The sequence below is a fragment of the Panthera uncia genome, chromosome F1 (genome assembly GCF_023721935.1).
Source record: "Panthera uncia isolate 11264 chromosome F1, Puncia_PCG_1.0, whole genome shotgun sequence".
Taxonomy (NCBI): Eukaryota; Metazoa; Chordata; class Mammalia; order Carnivora; family Felidae; genus Panthera; species Panthera uncia.
Genome location: NC_064813.1, coordinates 36601617 through 36613847, shown reverse-complemented (window position 1 = coordinate 36613847; position 12231 = coordinate 36601617). Strand labels below are relative to the sequence as shown.

Below are 12231 nucleotides of genomic sequence, written 5' to 3'. Positions count from 1 at the left end.
CTTATGCACCCTCAGTTGTCAGTTGGGCAGGAGTGCTTGTGGGCCAAGATGGTTTGCATAAGTATTTGAAGTTAAGGTACAGAAAGGAAAGAATCAGGATGGGAAGAAGGACTAGAGTTCTCCGTGGAGTAACTAGAAATCCCAGACCATACCCAATTCTTACTTCTTTTGTTTTTGTTTTCTCTTGTGGAAATTAATACTAAAACATGTCTTGCACGTGTAATAATTTCAGTGGCTACATAAAATCACCAAACGTAAATCTCAGATGATATTCCCAGAGAGATATCTTATATGTAAATCTCCATAGAATCATGTTAGCTAATGAATAGCCTACAAAGCGTATCATCTTGCAGTGCTACATAAAATAAATCTCTCCCTTTAACATTGTATAAATGTAGGGTTGCTATTATTTCTGAAATTCATATGGGCTCTGAATCGCTACAGGACAGTGAATTGAAACATATTATAAAAATCTGTAGAAATTCAGTGGGTTTTAGTAATATGACTAAACTTGTCATTGATTTGACTGATTTTTGACCTTTTCTAACTTCCTGCAGTTAAATTGTGAATAAATAGTTTGTGACCTCTTGAAAGAACAAATAGAGTTTATTTCCTACTGATTCTCATCAAAGAGAAATTTGACTTCCATGATTTAATGCTACTTTAAACAAAGGGAAAACGGTCAAAGCATGCTTTATTTACAAAAATAACTTGTTTCATTTAAAAAGTCATTTTATAAAACTAAAACAGATTGTGATCCCAGATGAGAAACATTAGTCCATCTTCAGGGAAACCCACATACTTGCACACACACACTGAAAAATCCAGGCCAAAGTTTCCTGCTTTTATATCACTGCTATATATTTACTCACATAACGGACATGACCCTAGATGCTGAAAAAAATGCTTCTTGTATGTTGAACCAAACGTGATTCGCTATGGTGTTCGTGTGTTCTTCAAGAGGGAAGCAGAGTTATTTCGGGTTGCCAGATATTCAAAGATAGTATGGGGATCAAAGTCAAGGTGCAGCGTCTGAGACAAAGATCTCATGGATTATCAAAGACTTGTCACCTAATCAGTGCATCCCTGTGGGAAATGAATAGTGTGGAGGGGGAGGAAAGCATTTGTTTTTTTAAAGATGCTGTCAAAATAATAATTGCTACAGTGTTCTACAGGGTGTTACTTTAAGTAACCTACAGCTCTTTGCTATTGTTTATGAAGGTCCACTCCAAGATGCAACAAATGATGGAAAACTCATTGGCCAAGGCGATTTAAAGTAACTCAAAACAGATAATAGATGACCATTAAGTTTAGTTTTTTATTTCTGTTAATTATGAAAAAAAATCCAAATTTATGGTATTAAATCTTCTGCATATTTACCATCCCTGAAAGCAAACAATTAAATATCAGTGGGAACTCCTTTATAAAAGGATTTACTACCTGTGAATTTCTTATAAATATAATAATTCATTTCTCTCCTTTCTTTTTTATAACTTATAACACATAACAAAATCCATGAAATGTAATTCGTGAGGGATAATACCATCTGAGTTAATGAAATATCTGAATTATTGATTACCAGTAAAAATTCACAGTACACAGTTACCCAAGTATACCACCAGGAAACCCTAGCTTTGAGCCTATGTCAACCAGTGGGACGGACAGGTTCTGTGGGTATCCTGATACTATCCTACTTTTCATTCCAGGTCTTAATAATGGGCAGATTGGTTCCTTTTCTAGTGCCACATTTTGTCCCCCCTTCTTAGGGTATGTATGCAAAAGATTACACAACCATAAGAATTCAAGACAATGCTTATACTTTTTGATGGTTCATCTGCCTCTATAGATCTGATTTGCCTGCTGTATACGAGAATATTAATGAACCCAATAAGTCCTCCTTTCTTGGAAAATTAAATATGTATACCAGAGGTCCCACTTTTATTATGGGAAGAAGGTGTATATGAACCAAGAAAGCACTGGTTTTTCTAGAGGGAAATGCATGTGTGATTTCACATGGAAAATCCATTTCCAGTTACCTGGCATTCTAAGTTTGGGGACAGCTGGGTCAGAAGAACCAAGCTCCCTTGGACTCACTTACCAGAGAGAGTGAATGAGTCATACTCTCCATAAATGTGGTTTGGATTTTATGGTGCCCTGTTAACTTGTTTCAAATACTGATTGATGGGTCCTCTGACAAACACACTGAAATGTGATCCAAACAGTAAGAACTTGTTCTGATTACCAAATCGAAGGACAATGGAACAGTGACATTTGTGATTTATTGTTGTGTTTTATTTCCTGGCACTCACTTTAGCGATGAGGTGATCTTTGTTTATATGTACTATGAGAACAATCCTTTCCCATGGATGTTTAAGAGCGTGTTTATTTTGTATAATAATTTCAATGTTATGAGTTCAGCTAAGCTTACTATGTTGTGAAGTGTTGTTGAGTGTATGTTACACGTGGTTTTGTTTTTGTTTTCATTTTAATCATGGCTAAAGAAAAGACAGAAAATAAATTCAGATTATTTTCTTCACTAATTTTTCAAAACACACAAACCAAGTTGATACTCAGAGCCAGAAGAGCAAAAGGTTATGAACATAGCCTATGGTGCCAGTAAGAGCTGCTTCAAATCCTGGGTCTGTCACTCACTAGATGTGTTACAACAGGCCAGGTACCAAACTTTTCTAAAGTTTAGAAAACTTTTCTAAAGTTTATAGACAGTTTCTTGCCTATAAAATGTAAAATGGAGATACTAAGAGTCTGTGCTCTATAGAATTTTTCTTGGCAAACAAATGAGGGTAAAGCAATTAATAAAATACCAGGCGTGTATTATGCCTCAATAAACATTAGTTATTACAATATTTTTTATTTTTTTGGTTAAAAGTAATGACATAGCATGAATATCCTTTGGGCTAGTAGTGAACCAACCAACCAAACAAAAAAACAAAAAACAAAAACAAAACAAACAAACAAAAAAGCCAATGCATTTGCCAAGAAAATGTAGAGAGGAATGTTAAGAAGTTTACTGAAGAATGATTACAGAAAATGGACCCTTAGCAAAATTAATCTTTTCACCTGAAATTGGAAATGAAAGAGCTGAGTTCTGAATGTGTCTTCTGGAAGAACCTTTCAGATTGTTCCAGTTGTAAAATTTGTATAAGAGAATGAAAGCACAGCCTTTTCTACTTATTTCAACAAATATATGTTTCCTTTGAAGTTGTACATGTGGAAGTCTTCATATCAAGGAATATGTTACAATTAAGCAGGGACAATTACCACCCATTTATTTTGACCTAATATAGTTCAATGAGAACATTTTATAACAAATCTCCAGTGTAAAGTAAAAATTAAGATCAGTCCTAGTTAGTTAAAAGAAATAATAAACTTTATATTTTGTGGTTTTTTAGCAAAATTAGATATGAAAATTTCAAGGGCGCCTGGGTGGCTCAGTCGGTTGAGCGCCGACTTCGGCTCAGGTCATGATCTCGTGGTCCGTGAGTTCGAGCCCCGCATTGGGCCCCTGTGCTGACAGCTCAGAGCCCGGAGCCTGTTTCAGATTCTGTGTCTCCCTCTCTCTGACCCTCCCCCATTCATGCTCTGTCTCTCTCTGTCTCAAAAATAAATAAACGTTAAAAAAAGAAAAAAAAAGATATGAAAATTTCACTGTACATGTATTGGAGTTTTGGGTAGAAGCTTACACTTCTAAAATTACCATTGCAAAGACATTCAGCTAATCACTACACACAGTTTTACAATTTCAAGGGACTATTAAAACGTATATCTCTTGGCTGAAAATATTTATCACTGTAAAACGTTAATAATTTGGGAGCTCAATTTTTTAAAAGATTTTTTTTTGTGTGTTTATTTAATTTAAGAGAAAGAGAGAGAGCACAAGTTGGTAAGAGGCAGAGAGGAAGAGAGAAAATACCAAGCAGGCTCCACGCTGTCAACACAGAGCCTGACACAGGACTCGATATTATGAATGGTGAGATCATGACCTGAGCTGAAATTAAGAGTCGAACACTTAATAGCTGAGCCACCCAGGTGCACCTTGGGAACTGAGTTTTAAGAACAGTAAACGTATCTTTTATTTCCAATGATTCCTGGTACCAGAAATAAAATAAACTTTAAAAGAAACATAACCTAGTCTCTTTTAGCCCAATAAATATAAAACGGGATCCACAGCCCTGTCCCTAAAATGGACCAGATTTTATTAAATTGGAACTTTGCACTCAATTTTTCTAACTAGATCTTGGAATTACTAATGGCAGTACCAAACTTTAGAAAATGAGTCTTTTCTATCTCATGGTAGATTCTCTAGGAACGCAACCGGTAGTCATAGACATGAGTCTATAATTCACACATTATTTTTTTTCAAATAAAAATCATAGACATATAATTCTATGTTCTAATGCAGTGAGCCCTACCTTCTGACTGGTATACATTCTCAAATTTAGTGGGCCTTCTGACCTCCTAGTCTATCTCTCCCTTTACCACAACTTCTCACTTGAAGAAGAAAACAAAAAAGTTTCCAACTCGCTTTTTAAACTAATAGAAACTACCATGGATCTATTTTCTAACTATTTATTTTGTTATCTTCTCAAAAGGATGGACTCAAGTGGAAAATACACATTAAAAATACACAGCATCTACATTTGGAAGATGTCACTTGCAGCTGAAACCTCAGAGGAAAACTTTACCTGTAGACTATTTAAAATTCAGAACTTTTGCTGTTTGTATTTTGAAGCAGCTCACAGATAAATAATCACAGTTAACACCAGTCTACCGCATATTAAAACTGTGAATTTTAACATTATCTAGTAAATGGCAACTGATCACATTTCAGTTGGAGAAACCAAGGTATAAAAGTCTGGGTGATTAATTTTTTTTTTAATTTTTTTTTAACGTTTATTTATTTTTGAGACAGAGAGAGGACAGAGTATGAACGGGGGAGGGTCAGGGAGAGGGAGACACAGAATCGGAAGCAGGCTCCAGGCTCTGAGCTATCAGCACAGAGCCCGACGCGGGGTTCGAACTCACCCACCGCGAGATCATGACCTGAGCTGAAGTCGGCCGCTTAACCGACTGAGCCACCCAGGTGCCCCTCTGGGTGATTGATTAAAGAAGTGAAAGCAAGCTTTATTTCTTTCTGTTGCCCATAATGGATGCTTCTCAACCCCCTTTTCTTATTAATAAGTAAGGAGACAGTAAATAAACTCAGTATAAATTAGAAACTATTGTTTCATTCTAAAATTCACCTCTTCTCATAGTTAACAAGGTACTATCCAATAATGTAAGAATTGATTCCTAATTTCACATGTCCAATAAAAGAATTAGAAAGATGAACATAAGATAAATTGAGTTGAATGGAAAGCAACTGATGATGTATAGTTAAGACACTTAAAATCAGTCAGGAGAGAGAAGATACAGAAAACCGAGCCAACCTAAAGGTAGTGGAATTAATGTAATATGCTGATGCAGAATTCACCAAAAACAGTGTTCTTCATTATTTTTTGAAAAATACCATTTTTCTTAATTTTTTTATAGATCCTAAGCAATTGTTAGACCATGGATCTTTTAAAGCAATTGAGACCTGTGACATTGCTGTACAAATGTTCATTGCATTAAGCTTATATTTTAGTATGTGCTTACATGGTTCATATATGAACATGTAACACAATATGTTACATATAAGAAAATATAATGATTGGATTTTATTATGATTATTGATGTCAATCTCTGGTAAAAGCAGTCTAAGAATTTTTTAAATTTTTATTTACATTCCAGTTAGTTAATATACAGTGTAATATTCGTTTCAGGTGTACAATATAGTGATTCACTTCCATACATCACCCTGTGCTCATCATGACAAGTGCCCTCCTTAATACCCATCACCTATTTAACCCATGCCCACACCCACCTCCCCTCTAGTAACCGTCAGTTTGGTCTCTGTAGCTAAGAGTCTGTTTCTTGCTTTGTCTCTCTCTTTCTCTTTCTCTTTTTTTTTCCCCTCTGCTCATTTGTTTTGCTTCCTAAATTCCACGTATGAGTGAAATCATGGTATTTGTCTTTCTCTGATTGACTTATTTTTCTTAGCATAATACTCTCTAGCTCCACCCAAGTCATTGCAAATGGCAAGATTTCATTCTTTTTTAATGCTGAGTAATGCTCCATTGTGTATATATATCACATATTCTTTATCCATTCATAAATCAATGGACACTTGGGCTCTTTCCATAATTTGGCTATTGTAGTCTAAGCATTTGAGAAATTCAAAGCAAATCACTTCTGTTGTGATGAGCACTGGGTGATGTATGGGATTGTTGAATCACTATATTGTACACCTGAAACTAATACAAGACTATATGTTAACTATACTGGAATTAAAATAAAGTAAAATAGAATGGGTAAAATCAAAGTAAATGTACTTGGGTGAAAGCCAAGGATAAACTTTAGCATGGAAAATATGCATGTGCAATATTACATTTCTCATATCGGGATTGCATTCCATAAAAATAGCTAGATTAGGTTTCAAATGTAAATATTTCACACAAATACATTTGCATAATTCTATTTTTATCCTATGAATATTAATATCTATTGCATTTGTTTAAAGATGTTTATTTAAATTCAACTGCAACACACATAATTTTTGGTCAAAAGTATCAAGCAATGAATTTCACATATTATACAGAGATTACTGCAAAATTATAAACACCATGTGAGTATAACAAGATAGGCTTGCTTGAAAATTTTAAATTAGATTAAATGAGCTTGAAAGATAGGGACTAAATGCCAACATATGGAATGTAAGATTTCCAAATGTTAATATAGTTAACTTTCTTGTAGTAACTACACAAACACACACACACACACACACACACACACACAAACACACTACTTTTATGTCTATTTCTAGAAGTAAAATAGTAAACTATAAGATTTATATGAGTAGAACAAGGAGGACATCTTGAGGTCGTTTCAGAAATGTACATTTTATTCTTAGATCCCACACACAATTTATGATTTAAAAAATAGGTCCTTTAAGCTAAGTTAATATGTTCAACATAAAATGGGTTTTTTCTACAAAAAAAGGCAAGGTTTCTCAAAAGCACTTAAATTCACTTAAAAGCATCCTCTCTCCCTTTCCTGTTGCCATCTCTGTTTCTCTCTGTCTCTGTCTCTGTCTCTGTCTCTCTCTCTCTCTCTCTCTCTCACACACACACACACACACACACACACACAATCTAAGTCTACAAAGACGTTATTTTTTGCTTAATCGTGGGTAAAATTTTAACATATGCAAAAGACTGTACAAAACATTTTAGCAAAACTATCTTAAATATGTTTCTACTGTAGCAAAATAGAAACTTCTCACAAATATTGGTCCAATGCACTTCATTAATCCACTGTTTATCTATTTTGCCATCCTACTCCTAGAAAAATAGAAATCACACAACACAATGAGTCCTGTATACATCTTTTCCTATGCACTTTGAGTTAAACCTGGACTCGCAGGACCATTGGCGGAATGTTCTGGCTCCTCAGGGCTACTTGTGACTTTAGCACCTTCATCTTCTTTATTTCCTTCACTGGCCTTATCAAGGGCATCAGGTGAACTAACACAATTAGCATCCTGTTTTGCTTTGTCCAATTCATTATCAAATTCAATTTTATCTTCTTGATTGTTGCTTTTCTTTATTTGTCCATTCTGGGCAGGATAGGCACTAGCGATGATATCGTATAGGAGTTGGTATTGCTCCTAGTAAAAGAAAGAAGCAAGAAAGATTATGTAATTATTATAAAGGAGGTTTATGTAATTATTTGTATATCAGATGAAAATTAGCAAGAACTATTAATTTACTTGGAAGTCTTGGTCATTCTTACTTGTTCATTCCCCTCACAGGCCACGAGGTGTCTCATTTCCGTGACATGGCCCAAGATGCCACTTTTTGAGGTTAATGCTTCAGGAAGCCTATCCTGATCCCCATAGGTTAAATTAAGTGCCCTCATTTGTGTCCTTCTTATAATCTCTGTCATTTCAACTACTACACTGTTTAATAAATATCTGCCTTTTCCTCATGCTAAATGGTGAGTCTTTTAATGGCAAGAGCACATAACAGGCACTCAGTACACTTTTAAAATCAATATATGCAAGTTTAGTGTCATACATAATTAAAAGCTGCATATATTTGAGTGAGTAGCTAAGTTTATATGGCGACTGGTTATTAATTTCCAGATTGCCCTCTGCCAGCTGCAGAAGATCCATGCTTGATTGATTACCAAACTGCCACACTTATTATCCTCTCTGAATCCACACTTCTTTGCAATGTGACTTTGCAGACCCGTTCGAGAAGAGGCGGGGTCGATCTCCACATTCTTAAAGCTGAGCTGCCCCTGTGACTTGCTTAGATAAGAAAACGCAGAGGACACATTGTGCCAGTACCAAGCCTGAACCTCAAGGGGTCGCGCGCCCTGCCACCCTACCCCTTGGAGATCTACCGCTGTTACGTGAATATGCGTGGGCTTGTCTTTTGGAGACAGAGAGACCTGCATTCTACTCATCCCTGTTGCCAGAGCTAAATGCCAGCGACTGCCAATCTGCTGGTCGTAGAGATCATTTTGGACAAGCCAAGCTTAGTGGACATATCAACAGCAGCAAACCTATGAGTGAGCTTGGTCTAGATTGGCTGAACCTGACGTCATTGGCAGAAAGATTTCATTGTTCCCATATACTATTGAACTATAATAAATGTGTTTTTTTTTTTCTGCCACTAATTTTGGAGTGCTTTGTTACACAGCAATACACATTAATACAGGAGTAAAGATGGGGGAAATTAGGGAATTCATGAGCCCTTGAAGAAATGTCTGACATGAATTGCCATAACAAATTGCTGGCAAGCTCCAGTTAGGTCTCTTATTTATATTAATGATAATTTCATGTGAATTGTCATGTAAAAAAGGAATATAAAAAAGAATAGAACAGTGACTAGAAGACAAGAAAAGGAAAAGAAAGGAGATGATTGGAGAAGAGGGAGAGAGAAGAAAGTGTCAAAATAAAAATGCAAAACACATCAAAAACAGCTATAAGGTCTACTTACAAATGTGGGAACCATTCCTGGTCTAGCTCTGCGCAGAGATTTTACTACTTGAAAAACATCTATCACTTCTTCTGTTTCTGCACTTTCCAAGAGATTTAACAAAGCACAAAACAGTCCTGTTTGCTGAGATCCATCTCTGTAAGAGGGAAAAAAAAGATTTAAAAAGAAAATAATTCTACATTTTATGGAAAAAGTTATATTAGAATAAAAACTGAAAGGGAGAGATAGAATGCATTCTTCACTTCATGTTTATTGTAATTATAGTATTCCAATCTTGTAAGAGCAAAACATTTCTGCTAAATCCATTTTTCGGACAAACTTTTTCAGTTTGAGACTATAATAATCTTATACTTAAAAAAATAATTGTCTTAGGCTTTAAGCATATTTTTTCCTCTGTTTAACACCTTATAGATCACAATGCATTTTTATTTACATCTGAAGTTATTAGGACAACTTTCATAATTCCAATTTGCAGATGAGGACATCGAGATTTAGGAAAAATAAAGACATGACTAGAAATCAATGAAACCAGAAATCCTGGACCCAATATTTTGTACATTATTAGAATGCATGCTTTTCTCCTCTCTTCTGTTTCTCTAATGCTTTTACAAATGTCCACATTTCTGGATCAATCGAAAACTGATGCTTGGTGAAATTTTTCATTAAAAAGAGGACAACTCGATAATTTACCTAACTGTGAGAAGCATGTTACATTATAATAAATATTCAATTTAAAGAATATGTTATTAGCAGGATTTTATTTATTCAAGTCTTTTCAATTAATATACAACTTATAATATGTTTGCTGATGGCAAAGCGTTGATTCTTCTGGATTCTGTTAACACCTAATAGAGTGGATCAGTGCATAGAAGCATAAATAAAATGTAATATCCATCCATCTGTCTGTTCATGCATCCTTCCATTCATTCATTAACTCATGCAGGACATATGACATTCCAGATTCAATGTTAGGCACTGGGACTGAAAGATGATATGACACTGGTAGTAAGAAATTTAGAGACTAAAATGATTACACTATAATCATTTCTATCATATTTCTGTAAGAGCTATGCTGTGGGAGCAAACCTGAGAGAGTGACTGATTCCACAAGAGGCTTTCAGGCTTTCAGTGTGGGCCTGCATTTTATGTATTAGCATAAATAATCTAACGGGAAGTGTGGACCATGAAGTCAAGCATTATGAAGATTTTTTAGAGAATATGCTATCAAATCCCACCCACCCGCAGTGAATGAGGAGAGGCACATTCTTGTGATGCTTAGTTCCTTCAGTGGAATTCTTCTTGGGAAGTTTTTCTTTGAGAATCTGAATCATAGAGATTAATTCTTTGGGTTCTGGAGGAAGCTCATCCACATTCCAGTTATTATACTGGTACTGGTACACAGTCCGAAAATCTTTCCTCTAAAACCAGAAAAGAAGAGAACGTTAACTCACATAAGGTTCAGTCCCTCTAATAACTTGATAGTCACGTTTTCTTCGCAATTACTTTCATTTAACTCATCTTAAAGTTATAATAAAACATAATATACATTTTGCTTTACTTTTATAGAGTAATGTTTATTAGTTCTTCTACCAGACCAATCACCAGATCAAAAATATATACTCCTGAAATTATTTATGTACCTTGGAATGTCTCAGTTCAAATACACGGAGGGTATAAGCTGAAGATTGGTTGGTGTCTTTCATATCAACTTGTATATCTCCATATGTCTGCTTTCCTTCTCCCCAGTACTGAGCACAGACTTCCTAGATAAGAAAGAGCATGATTCAACACCTTCTTCACAAGTGTTCTGTTTGCTTTTTAACACATTGAGATCACCTCTTACTGTCTCCATCTCTCTCCTCTCTCTCTTTCCTCCCATTCTATTAAGTTGAAATTACTAATTGTGTTCTAAAATTAAAAGCTGTACATAAAACTCTACAATCTATCTTAAGTATCTTGGACATCCATTCTACAATACCTGGTGTTTGCTTGTGCAAATCAAGGGAACTGAGAAATACCCAAAGTGGCCAGGACATCACAGGAGTGGCTCTGTCACTGCTAGTGTAGGTCTTTGAGATTTGTATCTCCCTTCCATACCCTTATTATCACCTCTTCAAAATTTATAGATTGAGCTGGTGTTGATCATGACCCCTGCCATAACAAGTCTCACTGTCCCTCCAGTGGTCTTTGAGGAAAGAGATTTCATCCTTTAGTGCTTTGTCGCTGTATCTTGATGACCAACACCATGAGCAGTTTTTTATAAGTTAACTGCAAATCTAAGTAAAGGGTCAGATTGAAGAGTAGGTGGGTCACAAAAGTATGTTCTCTCCCTGCAAATGGCTCTGTACCAACTACAGTCCCACAACTTCTGACAACAATAGGCAGATGCCTAAACTACCATTTCATTTTCCAGTTTTCACAGTTTGATGAAAAATATAATTGCTAGAATACCATGCTGGAATTCCTAACAAGTTATTTAAAAAAAAAAAGTAGGGTGTCTAGGTGGCTCGGTTGGTTGAGCGTCAGATTGTGGCCTGGGTCATAATCTCGTGGTCCATGAGTTTGAGCCCCATGTGGGGCTTGGAGCCCCATGTGGACAGCTTGGAGCCTGTAGCCTGCTTCGGATTCTGTGTCTCCCTCTCTCTCTGCCCCCCCCCCCACTTGCACTCATGTGTGCTCGCTCTCTCTCTGTCTCTCTTTCTCAAAAATAAATTTAAAAAAATAAAAAAATAAATAAAAAGGAAAAGAAAAAAAACCCATAAAATAAAAACAACATTCTATGTCAGGGATAGGGAAACAAAGAGAAGACAGAGAGAAAGAGAAGGCATATAACTGCATACTTATGAGAGTGTTCATTAAATAAGCTTTAACATAGGGGCTCCTGGGTGGCTCAGTTGGTTAAGCGTCCGACTTCAGCTCAGGTCATGATCTCTCGGTTTGTGGGTTCGAGCCCCGCATAGGGCTCTGTACTGACAGCTCGGAGCCTGGAGCCTGCTTTGGATTCTGTGTCTTCCCACCTCTCAGCCCCTCCCATGCTCATGCTCTGTCACTCTCTGTCTTTCAATAATAAATAAATGTAAAAAAAAATTAAATAAGCTTTAACATATGCCATATAATGTGTTAGGTG

At 35.9% G+C, this 12231-nt stretch overlaps 1 protein-coding gene across 5 annotated transcripts in view; it reads right to left on the bottom strand.

Moving 5' to 3' along the window:
- Nucleotides 1–1309: 1309 nt before the first annotated feature.
- Nucleotides 1310–12231, bottom strand: part of PTPRC (protein tyrosine phosphatase receptor type C) — a 128080-nt gene continuing 117158 nt past the window's right edge. For all 5 annotated transcript variants that reach the window (XM_049634314.1, XM_049634315.1, XM_049634316.1 and 2 more), the window contains 4 exons: nt 10745–10867; nt 10344–10522; nt 9105–9240; nt 1310–7765 (listed from right to left, as the gene is read on the bottom strand). In XM_049634314.1, the coding sequence (XP_049490271.1) occupies nt 7490–7765; nt 9105–9240; nt 10344–10522; nt 10745–10867 (714 nt within the window). In that variant the 3' untranslated portion in view covers nt 1310–7489. The remainder of the gene's footprint in view (nt 7766–9104; nt 9241–10343; nt 10523–10744; nt 10868–12231) is intronic.